Genomic DNA, 21314 nt, shown 5'->3' on the forward strand with positions numbered 1-21314 from the left:
TTATCGATAGTATATGTGTACGCATGCACGCTTGTGGCGTGCGCTGAAAATCGCTTCTCCTATTTCTGACGGTGCGCACAGTCAAACAGCGATATCACATAATCACATAAAAGCTTATATATCCGTGAAAACGAGTCTGATTATCCTTAGACTTGTAACATAGATTCCCTACCTGAGATCAGATGGTATCCAAATGGATTATTCTAATTCCTGATCGCCATTCGAAAAAATCTATCTTTTTATTGATTCACCGTGTATACAGTAAAACACATATTCCCCACGGCTCCGAGAGTCCAGAATGAAGCTGGTAGATGCCGGCTGCGTGAGTGAGAAGTAAAATGTGGAGTGCAGGTTTTTTTTTCTCATTCATTTGCATTGAGTTCAATCCAAAAGGTTGAATTACCACCTGGGAGACGATAGGGGTCGCTTTTTTCACATCTGAGCGCCTGAGGTAGCTGAATTGCCAACGGTAGACATGGTTGATTAAATATGATTTCAGATCGCTAAAAAAGAAAAAGAAAAAAAAATACAAGAATTCTCGTGAGTGGGCATTCAACCCGCAGGGGGTAAACCCGAGAAATCTCGGGCGTGGCATGCAAAGTGTTAAGCATTGGGCAAAAATTGGTCTATTTTTTGTTTAGTTTGTGATGATTTATTATACTTTATACTTATAGGACCAACTGTTGTCACTAACACATCCAACTGTTGTCACTAACACATCCGTTGTCACTAACACATCCAACTGTTCTCACTAACACATCCAACTGTTGTCACTAACACATCCAACTGTTCTCACTAACACATCCAACTGTTCTCACTAACACATCCAACTGTTGTCACTAACACATCCAACTGTTGTCACTAACACATCCAACTGTTGTCACTAACACATCCAACTGTTTATTATTTTTTTACCTACTTTCTTCATTCTTAGATGAAAAAATAAAGAAAAACTTACCTCCTATAGGGTAAAAAAACGTTTACCTCCTATAGGGCAAAGACAACGTTTTTTTTTTTTTTTTTTTACCTACTTTCTATAGAAATAGAAAGTAGGTTAAAAAAAAAGTTGTCTTTGCCCTATAGGCGGTAAATGTTTTTTTTACCCTATAGGAGGTAAGTTTTTCTTTATTTTTTCATCTAAGAATGAAGAAAGTAGGTACAAAAATAATAAAAAGTTGGATGTGTTAGTGAGAACACGTTTTTTTACCCTATAGGAGGTACTTTCTTTTTTAACCAACTTACTATAGAAGCAGCTGGGAGCTGTGCTGTTTTAAGTGAGCATGGATTATTGAATTGATTGATTGATTACAAATTTTATTAATGTCCGCCTTGTTTCCAACTGGTTAAGCTTAGGCCCTCTTTCGAAGTCGCCCTCTTTAGAAGTTAACCAGTTGGAAACAAGGTGGACATTAATAAAATTTGCAATCAATCAATCAATTCAATAACCCACGCTCACTTAAAACAGCGCACCTCCCAGCTGCTTCTATATAAAGTAGGTTACAAAAAATTGCAATCAATCAACCAATTCGTGCAATATTTATTTTGTTCCACAATGACTCATGACCCACCAATTACATAATCCAACATTGTGTAAGAAACTAACACATTCGCCGTGACAGAATCGGTTTTGATTTAGTCGTTATGACCCTTTCAACATATCCATTCGTAAGGTTATTGTCCGCCATCTTGTTTTTTCCTAAAAAGTCTAAACTGGCGGATTGATTTGTAATTCTGTTTGTGGGCGGGTTCTAGGACCACGAGCGGGGGTTATGACAAATACCCACGTGTAACTTGACTGTTTCAGCCAATCAGAATCGAGAAATTTGCATGCCATTGTATAATTTGACTTCACACACCAACAGCGGAGGCGACCGTGCGAGGTGCCAACCTGCTCATCAGGAGCAATTAGGGGTTAAGTGTCTTGCTCAAGGACACTTCGACACGCTGCCCGGGAGGAGCGGGAATCAAACTGGGAACCTCCAGATTACCAGACGACTGCTCTACCTCCCTCGGAAACTGTCTGCCCCAGTTGTTGATGTTTTAACAGCTATTGTTTGCTCTGTGTTCTCTGTCCAGGGGAGACGATGTCTACAAAATTCGTCAGGAGGTCAACCGCCAGACTGGACTGAAAAGAACCTACTGGGTTAACCCTAAGCAAATAACCCCCCAGCTGACCACACAGGCCCCAGAGTTCACCAGCACCATGACCAAAGCACTGGTCTTCCCTCCCCCCTCTGACCCCCCTCCCCCCTCTGACCCCCCGCCTCTCTCTGCCTCCCCCCCTGTGACGCATTACACATGTTCTGTTTTATGATTTGGTTTGTATAAAAAGAATTGTGGTGCCATAGATAACAGTAAGATGTATTGTGAGGGATAAATCCATGGATTTGTAAGAGTCCATCTGACATTTGGGTAAACAAAAGTTGTTCCTATAATGTAAAAGTATTTGTCTCTATATTTTTACAAAGTTAGATTTTTTTAACATACTTAAAGGTGCTATAGATAATAAAATAATTAAGTATTGCTTCCCCCAAAAAAACAATTATTGATTAATGACTTCATCATAAAGATCATAAAAAAAATTTGGTGGGTCCAAAATTAATGTTGTTGTTTACATGTTGTGTGCTCCCTACTTCCCATTTCCCCACATGGAACACCAGACATACCTTTATACATGAGCTTGATTGTAATCATGTACACACTTTTCAAAATGGATTAACTGTGGGGTTCCACAAGGAAGCTGCCTAGGGCCTTTGTTATACTCCATCTTTACTAATGATTTGCCGTTGGGTGTAAAACATGTTAGAACAATTATGTATGCTGATGACACAACATTATACAGTGCAGCTACATCTGAGAAAGCTGTAACTGACACCTTAAACAGGGCCTTAACAGACATTTCTGAATGGATTGAGTGTCAATAAATTTTATATTATCATTAAAAAGGTGAAGAGTAGTTTTTATGACTAGGAAATGTTCTGCTTTCATCACTCCCTCCATAACGAAATCAGTTATTCATTCTTTGGTTCTGTCTCACTTAGAATACTGCCCTGTTATCTGGTCATCAGCTACAAAATCTGATTTGAAAAAGTTGCAGATTGCTCAGAATAAAGCGGCTCGTCTGGCACCAGGCTGGTCATACAGGACAAGTATTGGTTTTATGCATGAACATCTGGCATGGCTGATGGTTGAAAATAAATGATCGCTGAGTCTTCTAATGCTACTGCGGAACATTATCAGCACTGGTAAGCCATCTAGCTTGGCTCATCAGTTACAAATGACTTCTGAACACGGTTACAACACTAGAGGGGCCGCTTCTGGTAACATCAGAACAAAAACCGCACCAAAATCTAATGTTCTCAAACTCACTGGCATAGGTCAATAGTACTCTGGAATGCTCTGCCGAAAAACATCTTATCTACAATAAAACAGGCGAAATAGTTGGTATGTATGTACATATACGTGTAATAAAACAAAAATATGTACATGCAACTGGGGTACATACAGTAAGAACATTTTTGAAAGATTGAAATAGAATAGACCTAAGAACAACAAAAGAGAAAGCATAGGGAAACTAGCAATAGTATGAGAATAGGATAAAGGCTAAATGGCAAGGCTCAGAGCTCAAAATATCAGAGTCATATTCCGTTTGCACATGAGTATGTATTCCATTCGGATCCATTTGATGTATGAGGGCGACGTAGAGAGGATCACATCATCGTGGTCATCACCACGAGACGTCCACCACCTTGGTCATCACCACGAGACGTCCACCACCTTGGTCATCACCACGAGACGTCCACCACCTTGGTCATCACCACGATACGTCCACCACCTTGGTCATCACCACGAGACGTCCACCACCTTGGTCATCACCACGAGACGTCCACCACCTTGGTCATCACCACGAGACAATCATCCACCACCTTGGTCATCACCACGAGACGTCCACCACCTTGGTCATCACCACGAGACGTCCACCACCTTGGTCATCACCACGAGACGTCCACCACCTTGGTCATCACCACGAGACGTCCACCACCTTGGTCATCACCACGAGACGTCCACCACCTTGGTCATCACCACGAGACGTCCACCACCTTGGTCATCACCACGAGACGTCCACCACCTTGGTCATCACCACGAGACGTCCACCACCTTGGTCATCACCACGAGACGTCCACCACCTTGGTCATCACCACGAGACGTCCACCACCTTGGTCATCACCACGAGACGTCCACCACCTTGGTCATCACCACGAGACGTCCACCACCTTGGTCATCACCACGAGACGTCCACCACCTTGGTCATCACCACGAGACGTCCACTCACAGAGAGAACAGGAGATGGGGACAGGCGTTTGTTTGTGATGGGCGGACAGACAGGCGTTTGTTTGTGATGGGCGGACATAGCAATAGATACATGTAGTAAGCATATATGTGAATAGAATAGATACACGTAGTAAGCATGTATGTGAATAGAATAGAATAATAGATACATGTAGTAAGCATATGTGAACAGAATAGAAGTACTTAACCCAGCAATGAACTAGAGTAGGCATGGTTTAGACGTTGTAGGTCAGACAGAAGACGGTATGAAGCTGATCCATGACCTCAATGGTGCTCAGGGGCGTCGTTCTAATATGGCACTCGCCATACCTTGGCAAATAAATTTAAAAAAATAAAAGTTTTATTTTTTTATTTTATTTTTTATTCGAATGTTAACATTATGAATGAAGCTTCGAACTATTCGGTACAGCCCTAGCATGTTTTGATATTGTCAATTATCTCACTTTTACTATAGGTGACTTTTACTGTGACTAACTGAAATACGCCCCAAAAAAAAGGAAAATGGACATAGGGATGTTTTTTAATCAAAGGGCAGCAGAGACAAGTGATACAGGGACACAGGTAAGGTCTTACAATGGCTTAGTGATTATAACAGTGCAGTTCAGCATTCAGTAACCCATACTTTTTGTGAACGTGTTTTTGATACTACATTCTGTTGAACACACACCTCATAACCTCATAATGCATAATTCGTATGCAAAATGTGTATGCTTGTGTAGTCCTGCGTCATACCTAATTGTCATATAACTGAATTGTATAGAAACAACTCACCAAAAGTGACTATTGCACAACTGATATACCCCCCCCCCCCTTCACCCCCCCCCCCCCTCCCTCCTCGCCATACCTTGCCTTTTACTGAAACGACGCCACTGATGGTGCTCATATAACATATGTGGGCGTAGAACAAACCGTGCACTTTTACAGCTGCACTTCTTCAAAGTACACGGGGTCTCACTCTTGCAGCCACACCGGATCATCTTCAGGACAGGTGGATTGTGATCAGTGCCCGCCCGGTTACAGGTGTCCTTTTTCCATCCAAATTCCTCTGGCTTCATTGCAGGTGGCAGATTCTTATTGAGATTTCGCCAGAGGTATACGCTTTGGAAGTGGGCCCTCTTAAAACTTTCAATGAACGCGTCCTTTGTTGGAGGTAGAGCAGCAGCTAGATTTGGTGAAGATGTCCTTTCCCATTCTTCCCCCCCCCCCCCCCCCCCCCAGACAAGTAGCCTTGTGTGTGTCATGTCCCGTGTTCTCCATTGTGCCATAACAGGCTGAGATGATGGCAGTGGCTTGGTCAAGGACTTGCTGGAATGGGGCATCCACAATGCCAATGGCTTTCAGGGCTTTGATGACGGAGCCTTTTCCCAACCCATAGTACGACGCTGCAGTGTCACATCCTGATAGGGCATGGGCTGGTAAAAAGGTGTTCGACACTTTGTTTCTGCTTGGCACGATGAGTGGTACATCCAGTCCTGCCTGACGGGTAATGGTGAAGAAGTAGGACAAACACATCTGTATCATCAGAAACCACTGTGATTTGATGGGCTTCTCTCCAGAACACCTCAGGAGGACTTGTTGGACGACGATGGTCTCAGCTTCTTCCTGCTGATTTTCTCTAGATCATATCGTGTCCGTCTCTCTTCCGTCTCGATCTCGATGCAACATGGGTCCTCACCTGTCAACACCAACTTGTGTGTTTGTGCTCTGTAGATGGAATAGCCTGTCTTTGCTCAGTTCTTCACACATGTAATTATTTCAGCTGTTTCTTGTCTTCTATGGATGAGAGGACAACTGTCTGGGCTGGTAACTTGGTTGATAGGAGGAGATGATGCAAATCGGGCTACGGCTCCCGGACTAGTACTGAGGAAAGCTTCACTGAGCTGTTTGGTGAAGTGAGTACTGACTCTGGATTAGACAGTAAGAGCATTTCATCATCTATGAATGAATGAATGAATGAATGAATGAATGAATGAATGAATGAATGAATAGTTTATTTTTGAACATGTATTCTTTACATTCCTCTAAATAAATCATAATATCAAGCTTTGTCAAACAGAATAATCAGAATGAAAAAGAAATTATAAACAAAAAGTCAAGAGCAATGTAGTTAGTTGACATATTAAAAAAAGGAGTAGAGGAAAGCTAAGCTTATTGATCCCTACCCCCTTACATTTAAATGTTTTCCTCCATTCATTTTACTCGATATAACATAATTTAGGGTAATACATTATATAATATACATTTATATATATATATATATGTATGTATATATATATATATATATATATATATATATATATATATATATATATATATATATATATATATATATATATATATATATATATATATAGTACAACAAAAAAATTACTTGAGTCGCTTGACAGCAGTAAATACAACACTACATAACACAATATAACATAACTTCGTTTATCAACATTACTCATTTCTATATTTCTCTCATGTGTATTTTTTAAGCTGCTTTTTAAATTGTGCAATATGTTTACTCATTTTGATGTATTCAGGTATGTTATTCCACAACTTCACTCCACAAACAGATATGCACATGCTTTTCAGCGTAGTGTGTACCGTTGGTTGTTTAAGATTCCCTCTCCCTCTTAAGTTATATTCTCCTCCCCTGTCTCTGAACCATCTTTGAATGTTGCCTGGGATTTATTTATATCTGGCTTTGTATACAATGAGAGCAGATTTGAAATCAACTAAGTCCATACATTTCAATGTTTGTAACATCATCTATGGTGTCTATCTTCCTGTCTGACTCTGGAGAAGATGGTGAGATAATTTCACCATCTATGGTGTATATCTTCTTGTCTGACTCTGGGGAAAACAATAAGATAATTTCATCATCTATGGTGTCTATCTTCTTGTCCGACTCTGGAGAAAACAATAAGATAATTTCATCATCTATGGTATCTATCTTCTTGTCCGACTCTGGAGAAAACAATAAGATAATTTCATCATCTATGGTATCTATCTTCTTGTCCGACTCTGGAGAAAACAATAAGATAATTTCATCATCTATGGTATCTATCTTCTTGTCCGACTCTGGAGAAAACAATAAGATAATTTCATCATCTATGGTATCTAGCTTCTTGTCCGACTCTGGAGAAAACAATAAGATAATTTCATCATCTATGGTATCTATCTTCTTGTCCAACTCTGGAGATGAGTCTTTGTCTCTGATGTTGGAGCTACGAGACCAGGGTCTTTGTCTAACTCTGTACGATATGTGTATTCTTACCGTATACATAATATGTATATAAATACGGTAAGAATAAACATATCAAACAGAGTTATATGGGTAAATATAAATAAATATATAAATGTATATATATGGTATATACAGTACTATTGTACATACTATCATGCAGAGTTATATGGGTTATATGCAGGTGTATAATTAAGTAAGTATATAGAAGGATTATATGCATGTATATTCAGACAGATATGGATATGTGGTAAGTATAAGTATATCAATGTATATAAATAGTCATATATATAATATCCACATCTGTCTGTACATACCTGCATATAATCCTTGTTACATACCTGTACATACTATATCTATATCTGTACATATCCCTTACCTACTCGTACGCTGCCATCCAGTATGACTTACTACCATAGTGTCTTCATACCTGTATCACTGTACATATTAATACTACAACTCTGTACATACATCTGATTAGCACTATTACTCAGTAGTACTAATTCACATATTTTATATTCAGTTGAATCATCTATACATTGTATATTAGTATTGCACTTTACTGTTACATTTGCAGTCTGGTTGGATGCCAAACTTTATTTTGTGCTGCATGATGACAATACATTTGAATTTGAATCAAATCCAGTATAGTGGTCGTATCAGTGCACTTGCATGCTATGTCCTGCAGAGGGCAGTACAATATTACGTTTACAGTCTAGTAGCTCTCTGGGCATTTTATGTCATTGTTGACTGAGTGTTTGCGTAAAATAGAGCTGTTACTATTGTTACTGAGGATCTGTATTATTTCTGGAGCTTTCCTTTGCTAATCGGTGTTGCATAACCTTTCAGCAGCATGCACACACACACACACACACACACACACACACACACACACACACACACACACACACACACACACACACACACACATATATTTATATACATATCTGTCTGAATATACCTGCATATAATCCTTGTTATATGTAGATACTATCTATATCTGTACATATCCCTTACCTACTCTTACTAGTTACACTGCTGTCCTGTATGGCTGTATGACTTACTACCATAGTGTCTTTATACCTGTATCCAGTGGCGGCCGGTGTGAACTACATTTGGGTGGTCGCGGGCATCTGACCAAGCTGACCAAGCGAATACTGACTCATAACGTTACCAACGTTAAGTCGAGTTAATTGATTCATACTACACTAGTACACGTATGATCATCAATCCAATAATGAACACATATATATATATAGGCCTATCTTGTCATTTTAAACAAGTTACCATTCATTCATTCATCCATTATGCAATACCCACAGCGAAATTAACATGCTGTGTTGAGAGAGCGAGAGAGAGAGAGAGAGAGAGAGAGAGAGAGAGAGAGAGAGAGAGAGAGAGAGAGAGAGAGAGAGAGAAAGAGAGAGAGAGAGAGACAGAGAGAGAGAGAAAGACAGAGAGAGAGAGAGAGAGAGAGAGAGAGAGAGAGAGTGAGAGAGAGCGAGAGAGAGAGAGACAGAGAGAGACCGCATTAACTCATTAACTCACTGTTTAGTTGAAACGTGGTCCAGGAGGGCTTGATAAAGTGTATATGTCCACTGTCCCACAGTCCCAGACTGTTGTTGTCGATGTATATCCACTGTCCAGAGTGACTGCATCACAACACAACAGCATCGAGTAACTAACTAACTAACAGCCTAACCAGAAACTGACGTCGGCCACTCAGAGACGTTGTCTCCGAGAAATGCGGCTACGGAAAATACTGGCGTCGGCCAATCAGAGAGCGTCTCCGAGAAATGCGGCTACGGAAAGTATAGACGCTGCTTGCTTAGATGATAATAGATCGCTTAAAAAAGCGCCTGGCTTCCATCATAATACATCTTATTTAAACACATAGCGCGTTACGCACTGTTTGTCTGCGACGGATACAGCGATGAAACCAGTGCACGCCCAATGTAAGCGCTATTGCGTCTAGCCCGAGAGAAATGCGGCTACGGAAAGAATAGACGCCTATTGCGTCTAGCCCGAGAGAAATGCGGCTACGGAAAGGAGTCACTTCCTGTTAATGAAAACAATTATTTATATTTGATATATTAACGTTAAATTGTGCGTTGGAAACACAAACATACTTAAAATGAGTAAATATTAGAGCTGGGCCGTTAACGGCGTTAACGTGCTGCGTTAACGCTATACTAGTATCGCGCGATAATATAATGTCACATAGTTCAAGTTTGAAATGATTCTTTCTGTTTTGCTCCTGAGAGTGTGCTAGATACTGTACTGTACTGGTAATATTATGTATTTGTGTTAACTTCTAAATAAAACAACTTATTAAACACAAGTACATCTTATTGAACATTATTTTGATATTTCATTACCAATTATCATAGCAAAACAGCTTTTTCAAACAGTCTGTAATGCATTTTGGAAACGGGAGATGGGCTCATGGTGTAATGGGCCACCTGGCCTGAGAAACATAAGGAGGAAAGAAAAAGTAAGGACTTACTTCTGGTCATTATTTGGGTAGAACACACATATTTTGAATGCCTTCGGCAGGGTTTCTTTTTTTTTTTTGAGCCATTTTAATCTAGATTAATCTAGATTAAATCCAGGATTGCAGATAGATTAATCTAGATTAAAAAAATTAATCTATGCCCACCTCTAGTAAATATTATTCATTTTAAACATGTTTATTTTATTTATAGCGTCTCGCGGGCAGGGGCGGTAGCGCCCGACGGTTGCCCCCCCCCCCCCGGACCCTTTCTTATTATTCCCATGTTTTGTGAAGATGGCGAAACACAACAAAAACAAAAAGAGTACAACTCTTAGCGGTGGATCACTCGGCTCGTGCGTCGATGAGGAACGCAGCTAGCTGCGAGAACTAATGTGAATTGCAGGACACATTGATCATCGACACTTCGAACGCACCTTGCGGCCCTGGGTTCCTCCCGGGGCCACGCCTGACTGAGGGTCGCTTTGCAATCAATCGGAAGCTCCGGCTTCCGCTGTTGGGGAGTCGCAGGCAGCGATGCCTTCATCCCCCTAAGTGCAGACGAGGCCTCTCTCCGTAGTCCTTTCCCCCCACGCCCCTTGTCGCTCTCTGAGTCGGCGTGTGGCTGCCGGTGAGACGTCAGTCTTTATCCAGCTGTCTACCGCCGTGCTCGTTAGTCGACTCGGGACCGGGGGATCGCGGCGCCGGTCACGAGACCTCAACCCATGCAGAACGCGAGCCTCCCCCCGCCCGGGGGAGCCGCACCCTTTACGTTCGACTACGACCTCAGATCAGACGAGACAACCCGCTGAATTTAAGCATATTACTAAGCGGAGGAAAAGAAACTAACCAGGATTCCCTCAGTAGCGGCGAGCGAAGAGGGAAGAGCCCAGCGCCGAATCCCCGCCCGCGGCGGGCGTGGGAAATGTGGCGTACAGAAGTCCGTTTACCCGGTAATCGGCCCCCGTCGCGCCGGGGTCTGGTCTTCTCGGAGTCGGGTTGTTTGTGAATGCAGCCCGAAGTGGGTGGTAAACTCCATCTAAGGCTAAATACCGGCCCGTCCGAGTGGTCGCGGGCCCGTCTAAACAAAGGTGAGTCCCGCGGTCTGCTCGCCCTGTGCGTTGAGTTCAAGTTTCAAGTTTCAAGTTTCTTTATTAGTTGACATGCAAAGATACAGAATACCTTCACATGGAATGCTTTTTTCTGTTATGCTCCTATGAGGATCATAGGACACTTGGATCATACACATACAGCTCATTACAGTAATATTCCACAATTATTACATTTTAGATAGTAATAATGGTACAGAGCCTTGAGACAAACATATGCATATTCACCACCGCAAACAGACTGGCAGCCGTCATAGGCAGCGCCATTTACGGAAGGAGGGGGGAGTGGGTTGGGGTTGTTACAGGACTGTAGGGGGGGGGGGGAGTGATCCCTCACACGAGGCAGCCGACAGTGCAGTGCCAATGCAGAGGAAGGGGGGGGGGGGGAGGTGGGGGGGAGTGCACAAGCCAAGTCCTGGGTGGGGGAGGTAGGGATTGCGGGTGGGGAAGCCGCTCGCCACTCTTATCTCCCAGAGGGCCTTCGACTCCAGCAGCTCCCTGTTTCGACCTTCGTCCAGGAATTTGTTTTGGCTGACTGACTGGCCCATTTATCCCAGCCACGTCACTTTAAATTTGATTTGAATAGAGTGAAATATAACTCTATTGATTTGAGTGGAGTGAGTTTTAACAACTCTGTCCAAATGACTGAATGCATTATTAGTCCAAGTGTCCAAGTGTCTTATCAGTTCATTTTGGTAGATCCTGTGCGCGGTAAACAGATCCAAAATCTTCTTATTGCAGTCCAAAAGCTTCGATAATCCAAAAATGACCACGTCTTCAAGTTTGTAGCCCGATTATGATGTCCCAATAGGCAGAGAGGGTTAGCCTTATTCTGCTTCTTGAAGAAAATATGCAATCCACTGATTAGATCCATTTAGAGTTGATTTGAGTATATAGTATAAGAGGTGCTGAACCCTCTTCGCACAGTCGGGTCCGATCTCCCTCCCGTCCCTCACTAGGGGGGACGGGGGGGCCCGGATCCTCCCCAGTATTCTGATGGTTATAGGGGACCTCAGCGGATACATCTGTCGAGCTTTCCAATCTGCTCCACTCTTGTGTTCCAATAGAGCAGAGCGCAAAGCCATATGAAATATAACGAAGGTTATCCTATAACCCTAGTTATATGATTATGGCGAGCGCTCTGCTCTGACTCACTGAGGACCCCATGTGTCTTCCGTTTCGGCGGTGAAAGACTGGGGAAGGAGCTGGTAGTATTTTCAACAAACGTATTCCTTTATAACTTGTTCCCATTTTTTTTTTACTCTATCAATTCCCTTTCTACTGTTTTTCAATAAATCTTTCATGTCCTCCCCTTAACAAAGTAAATAAGTATCATCAGCAAACGTAAACATTTTCAAAATATTCGATACTGTAAAAATGTAATTTAAATAAAGTATAAATAACTTGGGTCCCAATATGGAACCCTGTGGAACACCACATGTTACTATTCTAAGATGTGATTCTGTATTATTAATGTTTACATATTGAAACCTATTAAATAACTTTTTAATCAATGATGAGTGACACCTCTTATTCCAAACCGTTCCATCTTTTGTAAAAGCAGGGAATGTCAATTGTGTCAAAGGCTTTACGTAAGTCAATAAATACACCTATTGAGGGTTGTTTTTCATTAATTGGTTGATATATTTTCTACAAAATCTATCACTGCTAAGGATGTTGATCTATTGCTCCTAAAACCATATTGATGGTCACTCAATAACCCATATTTTTCAATAAAGCCATCAAGTCTATTTACAAAAAAGAATCGAGTATCTTTAAGAATTAAGGTAGCGAGTTTTTCCTTACCTTCTGGGAGTGTGGCATTCATTTAATTAATTAATTTTACATTTTATTTTATTTTATTCTATTTTGGATTTCCTGGTGTTTTTGTCTTTGTTCTTGATTTATTGTGATGTTTCTTCTTGACTTGTTTAAAGAAGACGTGTCCGGCCCCATGGGGACATTATGATATATACAGGTCTTTCTCTGGTCTGCATCCCCTTAACAATTGTGTGTATTAAGCCGTACTGTATTGTACCCATTCTGCAATCTGTTAAATAAAGTTTTCAATCAATCAATCAATCAATCAGTCCCTCCTTCAAAACCGCTCTCAAAGAGCACCTACGGGTGGCTGCAATTAGAAACTGGCCCCGGTAAATGTCAACCCCCCCCCCCCCCCCCCCAATGTACAGTTTCTTCCCTTTCGAATGTATATATTTTTTTACGATCTCTGTTTCTTAAACAGTACTGTATATTTGTATGTCTTGTATGTCATAAATGTCTTGATGAATTGAAAATGGAGGACCCTGCCTGATGTAAACAAGATGAAAGTCTTTTTCTGGTCTTCATCCTCTTAGCAGTTGTTTGTATTGAACTGTATGTATTGTATACCCATTCTGCAATCTGTTAATACAGTTTTCAATCAATCAATTGTGCATTTTAAACACAAACATACTTAAGAAGAGTAATTATTATTTATTGAATTAAAAAATATATATATTTTTACTTTAGCCATCGAAATCTACTATTATAGAAAAATTCCAAACCACTTTCCACCAGAGGGGGGGCGGCGCCCTAGCGCCCTCTAGTGACCACCAGCCGCCACTGCCTGTAGCCATGGTGACATCATCAAAATGTTAATCTCATATGCGAGATTGAAAAGGAAGACCATCGTGTAACCGGAGGGTCACATCATGACACGTGACTGCTAATTAAATGGCTGACCCTGCCTGCACACTGTCCCCTCTGGTGAAATGCAGACTTTAAGTACCGGACTTTACTACCGGATCTCCTCTCTGGTAAACAAGAATACCCTGAAGACTCTGGCAGGAGCACTCATTCAAGGGTACGACGACTATGCTTGCACCTCATGGTACCAAAGCACCTCAAAGGCGCTTAAAACAAAATTACAAACATCTCAAAACAAACTGGTCAGACTACTGCTTGACCTGACTCCTAGAACCCACCTCACCCCTGCCCACTTTGACAACCTAGGATGGCTTAGAGTAGACGACAGAGTACAGCAACTTGCAATGGGCCTGGTCTACAAGATACACTACACGACCAAGGTACCCATGTACATGTCAAAATACTTCCCAAAGGTCAGTGAATACCACGACCACAACACCAGAGGGAGCTCCACAAATCATGTTAAACCCAGATTCGGCTCAAACAAGGGACTAAACACGTTTCGCAATTATGCCACATCAATGTGGAACGCCCTACCCACAGCTGTAAAGGAATGTGAATCACTACCCACTTTCAAAACCACTCTCAAGGGACACCTACGGGAGACTGCAATTCGAAACTGGCCCCTGTAAATGTCCTAACACAACCCCCTCCAATGTACAGTCATTTACCTAGTATGGTTTTGTCAATATTCCAATGTACAGTTTTGCTTGTACAGTTGTACAATGTTCCCCCCCCCCCCCCCCCCCAACCCCTCCTACCCAACCCCCCCCCCCCCCCCCACCCAACCTCTTCCAATTTACAGTTTTTACGTCAAATGTATATACTCCCTTTTCTGGACTCTTTTTGTATCACAAACAGTACTGTATTTGCAAATCTGGTATGTCATGGTATGTACTGTATTGTACCCATTCTGCAATCTGTTAATACAATTTTCAATCAATCAATCAATCAATCAAGTGTATGCGTATCTCAGATATGCAAAAACAATTTCTCCAAGGGGATAAATTAAATACCACAAATTCAAAACACTTTTATTTTTATTCTATTCGGTCAGAAAAGTAATTTTTCATAAGATTGGTATGAATCATCAGCTCTATTTTCAATCTTTCAAAATGTTCTTATGGACCCCAGTTGCTATTACATGCACTTATTTGTGTTTCATTACACGTTATATGTGCATGCTTACCAACTGTTTCGCCTGTTTTATTGCAACACTACTATCACCGACATCTAAGGTTTCTCCCCTCCAGTCTCCCCTTTCTTCCTATTGCTATAGGTTTTTAGTGAGTTTTTCCTTACCTCCACGTGGGGTATGTCTGGATTGCTGTTGTCTGTTGCATTCATTTAATTTATTTATTTTACATTTTATTTTGGATTTCCTGGTGTTTTTGTTTTGTTCTTGATTTATTGTGATGTTTCTTCTTGACTTGTTTAAAGACGACGTGTCCGGCCCATGGGGACATTAACGTGTGTTGTCGGGCCTTACAAATAAATGTGATTTGATTTGTTTTGATTGGAATCGTTTGGAGGTAAAGTCTGAGGTGAAAACTGACATTCAGTCAGTGTCTTAATTCAAGTCGCTTGACCAACAAGCACCACTAGAGGGAGGTGTTGTTCCAATATGTTACCTGTAGGTGATCTGCTGTTAGTCATCATTCTCTCATAGGATTCTTCAAAGCAGGAATGTTAATTATTCTTAAAATTACACTATTTAATTCTTGCACAAGAGACTATATATTAAACATGGAAAGAATTTCCCTTTTTTTAATCACATTTTATTCTCTAAATCTAACTTCACATTTTTTTAACAAATAAATACTGTAGCAGAGGTGAGAATATTTACATTTACATTTTACATTTAGTCATTTAGCTGACGCTTTTATCCAAAGCGACTTACATGTTCTGTACGACAAGCCATCAGGAAGGGCACAACTCTATCAGCTGAGCAACAATGTTCATCAAAGTGTTGAGTGCTACAGTGTAGGTTAGTTTATTAGGACAAGTGCATGACAGTACGGTTAGTTAGGGTTAGAATTTCTTCTTATTATTTTTTTTTAATTCAGATAATGGTTGAAGAAGTGCGTCTTTAGTCGACGGCGAAAGATTGGACGTGTTTCGGCTGTCCTAACTGGGGTGGGTAGTTCATTCCACCATTGTGGGGCAAGGACTGAGAATAGGCGACTTCTCTTTGATGACCCTCCCGGAGCTCGGATAGGAGTAGGTCTGAGGTGGCCAGAAGATGCAGAGCGTAGGGGTCTTGAGGGTGTGTAGTTAGAGGATGCAGAGCGTAGGGGTCTTGAGGGTGTGTAGTTAGAGACCATTGACCGGAGGTAGGCGGGAGCGGTTCCCTTTGCTGCACGGTATGCCAGGTCGAGGGCCTTGAAGCGGATTCGTGCAGCAATGGGGAGCCAGTGCAGGTCCCTAAGAAGTGGGGTGACATGGGCCGACTTTGGTAGCTTTGAGATCAGGCGGGCCGCTGCGTTCTGGATGAGTTGAAGAGGCTTAGTGGCAGTGGCCGGGAGGCCAGCGAGCAGTGCGTTGCAGTAGTCGAGGCGGGAGATGACTGTTGATTGGACGAGGAGTTGGGTGGCTTCTTTTGTCAGGCAGGGGCGGATCCTTCTGACGTTGCTCAGGAGGAATCGGCAGGTTCTGGTTGTCGCTGCGATGTGAGCAGAGAAGTTCAACTGGTCGTCGAGGACAACACCAAGGTTCTTGGCGGTCGGGGACGTGGTCACAGCTGCATTCTCGACTGTGATGGAAAGGTCGGTCAGGGCGGAGGATTTGTCCGGCAGGTGGAGCAATTCTGTTTTGCTTAGGTTCAGTTTGAGGTGGTTGGTCGTCATCCAGGCGGAGATGTCGGACAGACAGGCCGAGATCCGCTCAGAGACGTGGATATCTGAGGGAGAGAGAGAGAGAGAGAGAGAGAGAGGTCAGAGGTCATCATTCGGCACGCATGCGATGCATGAATGCGATTCGTATCTGCGATTAACCCATCCCGTCGTCCTTCCCCCCCAAGGGCAGCCGGGAGCAGACAGGCGTCATGTGAGCCGTGCCAGGGGACCAATCCAAGTGCTCCTGTCCGTCTTCGTCAAGGACGCCACAGCGTTAGCGATCTATTGTTGTTGTGCATGTTTTTCCATTGGGTTTATCTTATCGGAGGGGGGAACCCTTGCGAGCACGGGGAGAACATGCAAACTCCACACAGAAAGGCCTGGGAGATACCCCACCTGGGTAACTGGCATCATGGAAACCTGGTCCCCAAGCGGGAATCGAACCCTGGACCTTCTTTCTGTGAGGCGACAGTGTTAACACTAAACCACCGTGCCGCCTAAGGAGGGAAGGAGAGGAAGAGTTGAGTATCGTCGGCATAACAATGGTAGAATATCAGATTTAGTCCTGAACCAAGGTTCAAGTTCAAGTTCAAGTTTCTTTATTAGTTGTCATATAGAAATACAGAATACTTTTATATGAAATGCTTCTTTCCGTTTTGCTCCTGAGAGTGTGCTATATCATCATCATCATCATCATCATCATCATCATCATCATTGTTACAAAGGGTCAGATTAAACCGAATATATATATTTATTGCTTGAGATCCCATGTATAATATTTGTATATCGTCTGATATCCCTTGTATATTCTTTGTACATATACACGGAATATCCCTTTACCTAGGTACAGGCCAGACCATAATATTCGTTCTCCTATTGGACAGCGACCCCCTAGGCGCCACGGCCATACCCCCAAGTTCGAGTTCAAAGCCACCGCTAAGACATGTCTCAACATGCCCAGATTTGCGCAGTAATACGAGACAGAACTGAGGTTGGCACTAGATTATTCACCTTACGTATAAATACGTCGCAGGTGGATACAGCAGTAGTCTTGTCTTATCCTAAAACGTTCGTTCAACGTATCGTTCGTTCCTTACTAGTAAAGCCTTCATCACGAGTCAACGACCAAGTGAAGTGAGCAACCTTGCCTCTAAATAGAGCACTTAGAACCGCGTGCGAATAGGATAGTAAAAGTGTCAGAGCTTAGTGAAATAACGTCAAGTTCGACCTAGTTAATGTGAAGTACCGTGCACAGGAGAATCTACACCGGTGAATGCAGAGCCTTTTCCGGCTGGATTATTATTGCTTTGGTACCGTGGCTGCTGGAGCAGAGAACCGTCTACCCCGCTGCTGTGTGGGATTTACCCGTGAGGAGCATCACTCGAGCCCGTCTCTAGGAAGAGGCTGGCTGGCTTTCATCCAGGCTGTCCCGCATACTTGGATTATAGTTGCTGCTTTTGTCTGCCGATCGAGGGGAGTATATGTACCGACTCCCGTAGCTGGAGCTTATTGATTCCTCGTTGATCCAGACTTTTGCATCCGAACATTCCTCTCCCCTGCTGGCTTACAACCGGAGGGAACCCCCTTAGTATCTCCAGCTGACCTACGAGTGTACCTTATATAATTCTTATGCTACAGGTGGTATTAATTATCTCCATCGTAATATGCTCATGGACTTACGCTCTTGACCTATTCATGCACATTCTTCGCCTTACAAGCGCAACTCTCATTCTCAATAAATGTAAGATAATCTTGATGCTCTTCTAATAAATATTACAAACAGTACTTTTATTGCGTAAAACCAAACAGAATATACCCATTTTGCAAAAATGAAAACATCAACACAACCAAATTAAATCAACATAAATAAACCCATTTTTTGTATCTATCAGTCAAACTCCATATTTAGGTTCATTCATTTATACACATACACACACACACACACACACACACACACACACACACACACACACACACACACACACACACACACACACACACACACATGTATCTATACATTTATATAATGTATTATTCTATATTATACTTCTATATATTATATCATTTCTATTTTATTATAATATAACTAAATCATACTATTTATACTACACCATATTGGTATAGAGTATTATACAATATTTGTATATATTATTATTCTATGTTACGCTGCTATATACTATATTACTATACTCATACTGGCCTACACTGCAACTCTATGCTACGTCATCCTGACACGCTAAACTGCAATATTATACTAAACTGTGCTATACTGTCTATGTATCTTTTCTTTGCACAACCTTTAGAAGTGAAATATATTAGTAGAACTCTTTTCATCATTCTGCAAAGAGTTCCATAGTTTGATACCTAGGATATCTAGGAAAGGATAAGTATAAAAAGTATAATATAAGTATAGAATAAAAAGTCAAGTAATAGTAAGGGAAACATATGAAAATCTGCAAACTAAATCCTTACCAATCAATTTCTTCACTAATGTGTTTGTAAAGGTGTGTAGTAAGATGTATTAAAAAGTTGAAGTTCAAATCCTGTACGTTTTTTCGTAATAACTGCTCAAAGTTGAGGTACCGAATACCGATTTTCGAAAAATCTAAAAATTTCTGTTTGGCCTTGGGTAACTTGTGAGGGGTCAAACTAGGTTTTTTTTATGATTCTGAGTTTATTGCAATCATGTATTTTTCACTAAAATCATTCCTTGGTTGAAAAAAGGCCACGCCCACTCTTATATTTAAATTCGAAAGTAGCTTTATTTGTAGTTACAAGTGCTGATCACTTCAGGAGTCAATCTTTGAGTCTTCTCCAGACTCACCACCATCATGACCACAATTATTGCATGAAATTCCTTTACAGACTCCACATGCTGAGATGCACTTAACGCCATTCCTCTTGCAGCTGCACCGCCGGTTGCTGCAATCTCTGTTACAGTTGCAGCTTGTGAACTGCAGTAGCTCCTCAGGAGCCATGGGGTCTAGTGTTGGGACTGGCTCATAGCCATGTACACCTAATGTCCATCCATAGTCACTGGGGTTCAGAGACATACTCTGCAGAAGGATCCAGTCCTGGGTTTGGAGATAGGCACGGCGAGAATGCTGTGCAGCTGCACCCTCTGTTGGAGGTAGAGTTTCTGGTTTGTTCAGCCCTGCCGTTGCCTTCCGTGAGAACATGTTGTGTCGAATTTCACCCAAAGCAATACCTGGTGCATGATGGTAAATGTACTGGAAGATGGTAGTACCAGCCTGTATCACTGCATCCTTAGTAGCTTGTGTGTCAAGGAAGATGTCCATGTGTTCATCAATGTCCCCTGCACAGAACCTGCAAAGAAAATGCACTTTGAGATTTGTTTCAAATATAAAGTGAAATAGAAAAAATAATATTTATTATTCATTATTATTATTACCTTATAAGGTTGTTTTTCCATAGCCAGCTATTGCAGACACTGTATCACAACTAGTGAAGGTGTGACAAAAGAGCAGGTAGCATCTCTTTCTTTCAGAGAGAGCTTCGCGGATCCTTCTAACATCATAAGAGCCCTTTGATGTTGTGAAGAAGAGTGGATGGTTGGTGCTTGGAATATGGTGTACTAGCATCACCAGCACATCTGCCCGCACCTGAAAATAGAACAAGATATGCAAAGCGTGTTGCACTATACAAAACCAGATACAACTATTCAAGTTTGAATACTCGAGAGTGAATACTTTTGTTTCCAAAGTAATTGCAGTTTATAAAAAATAAAATAGGCTACCTACACAAATTCTACTAACCTCAACAGTCATATGTAGCAGTGGCCAATGCCTCTCTCACAATCGAAGTGTCAGCATCATTGTCACACTGCTCCACTGTGATGTTATGTTTTCTGAATGTTGAAGAGAGGAGGTGGATTATCTCACTCTTGTTATTGGTGTTGTCCAGAAACGTTGCTCTTGTCCAGTCTATCATATCCGGTTGAATCTGGAGATCACAGCATGACTTCTTAGTCATGATCTTTTGGTGATCGGTTGTAGCCATCAAAGACCACAATGATCTTCTGAGAGCGGCGGCCAAGACACTGTACATAGCTCAAGTAACTGTTGGCAATCTCCTGCCAAGTCTGACCTTGTCAGAGAAGCCATCTGCCATCAACTACAAGAGTGGAGCAGGATTGGTTAGTGAGGTCAAGCGGATCAGTTAACTCCTTCAGGCTAGTCTTGGAAAAGCCTGCCTTGTTCGCATTGTTCATTTTCTGATCTTTATTGCTGAAGAGGGACAATGGAAAGGGAGTCAGCTCATACTCCTCAACTGTCATATCCCGTTGGGCAAAAATGATCAGTCGGTTGAACAACTTGAGTGAGTCAAGGTGTATTTTCTTCTCGTTGATCTTGGGAATATTTCTGAGTGATGACAGGGCTTGTACCTTTGACTTAACTTCCATGGTTGATGTCACTGACTGTCCATTCAGCTTGATCTGCATCTCTCTCCCTATTTCTGCTGCTCTCTCAGCATTGACTGGGTGATATCCTGTGCTCCTGAATCCTGTTGAGAAAGACACAAGCAACTCCTTGTCTCGATCGGGGTCGAATGGGTTGTTCTCCTCAAACCATTGGAGGGCAAGTTCAATTGCT

General features: G+C 41.9%; 2 protein-coding genes across 2 annotated transcripts in view; both read left to right on the forward strand.

Annotated features, from left to right (window-relative positions):
• The window catches only part of LOC311232768 (caspase-8-like), a gene marked incomplete at both ends in the record, with an annotated part of 24414 nt that extends 18345 nt beyond the window's left edge, over nucleotides 1-6069 (forward strand). Inside the window, 2 exons of the mRNA XM_084338348.1 lie at nucleotides 2077-2218; nucleotides 6061-6069. Of these exons, the coding sequence (XP_084194474.1) occupies nucleotides 2077-2218; nucleotides 6061-6069 (151 nt within the window). The remainder of the gene's footprint in view (nucleotides 1-2076; nucleotides 2219-6060) is intronic.
• The window catches only part of LOC311232773 (uncharacterized protein), a gene marked incomplete at its 5' end in the record, with an annotated part of 152562 nt that overhangs the window by 59727 nt on the left and 71521 nt on the right, over nucleotides 1-21314 (forward strand). The window lies entirely within an intron of this gene.

Source organism: Notolepis coatsorum (genome assembly GCF_963971535.1).
Source record: "Notolepis coatsorum genome assembly, contig: SUPER_7_unloc_7, whole genome shotgun sequence".
NCBI lineage: Eukaryota > Metazoa > Chordata > Actinopteri > Aulopiformes > Paralepididae > Notolepis > Notolepis coatsorum.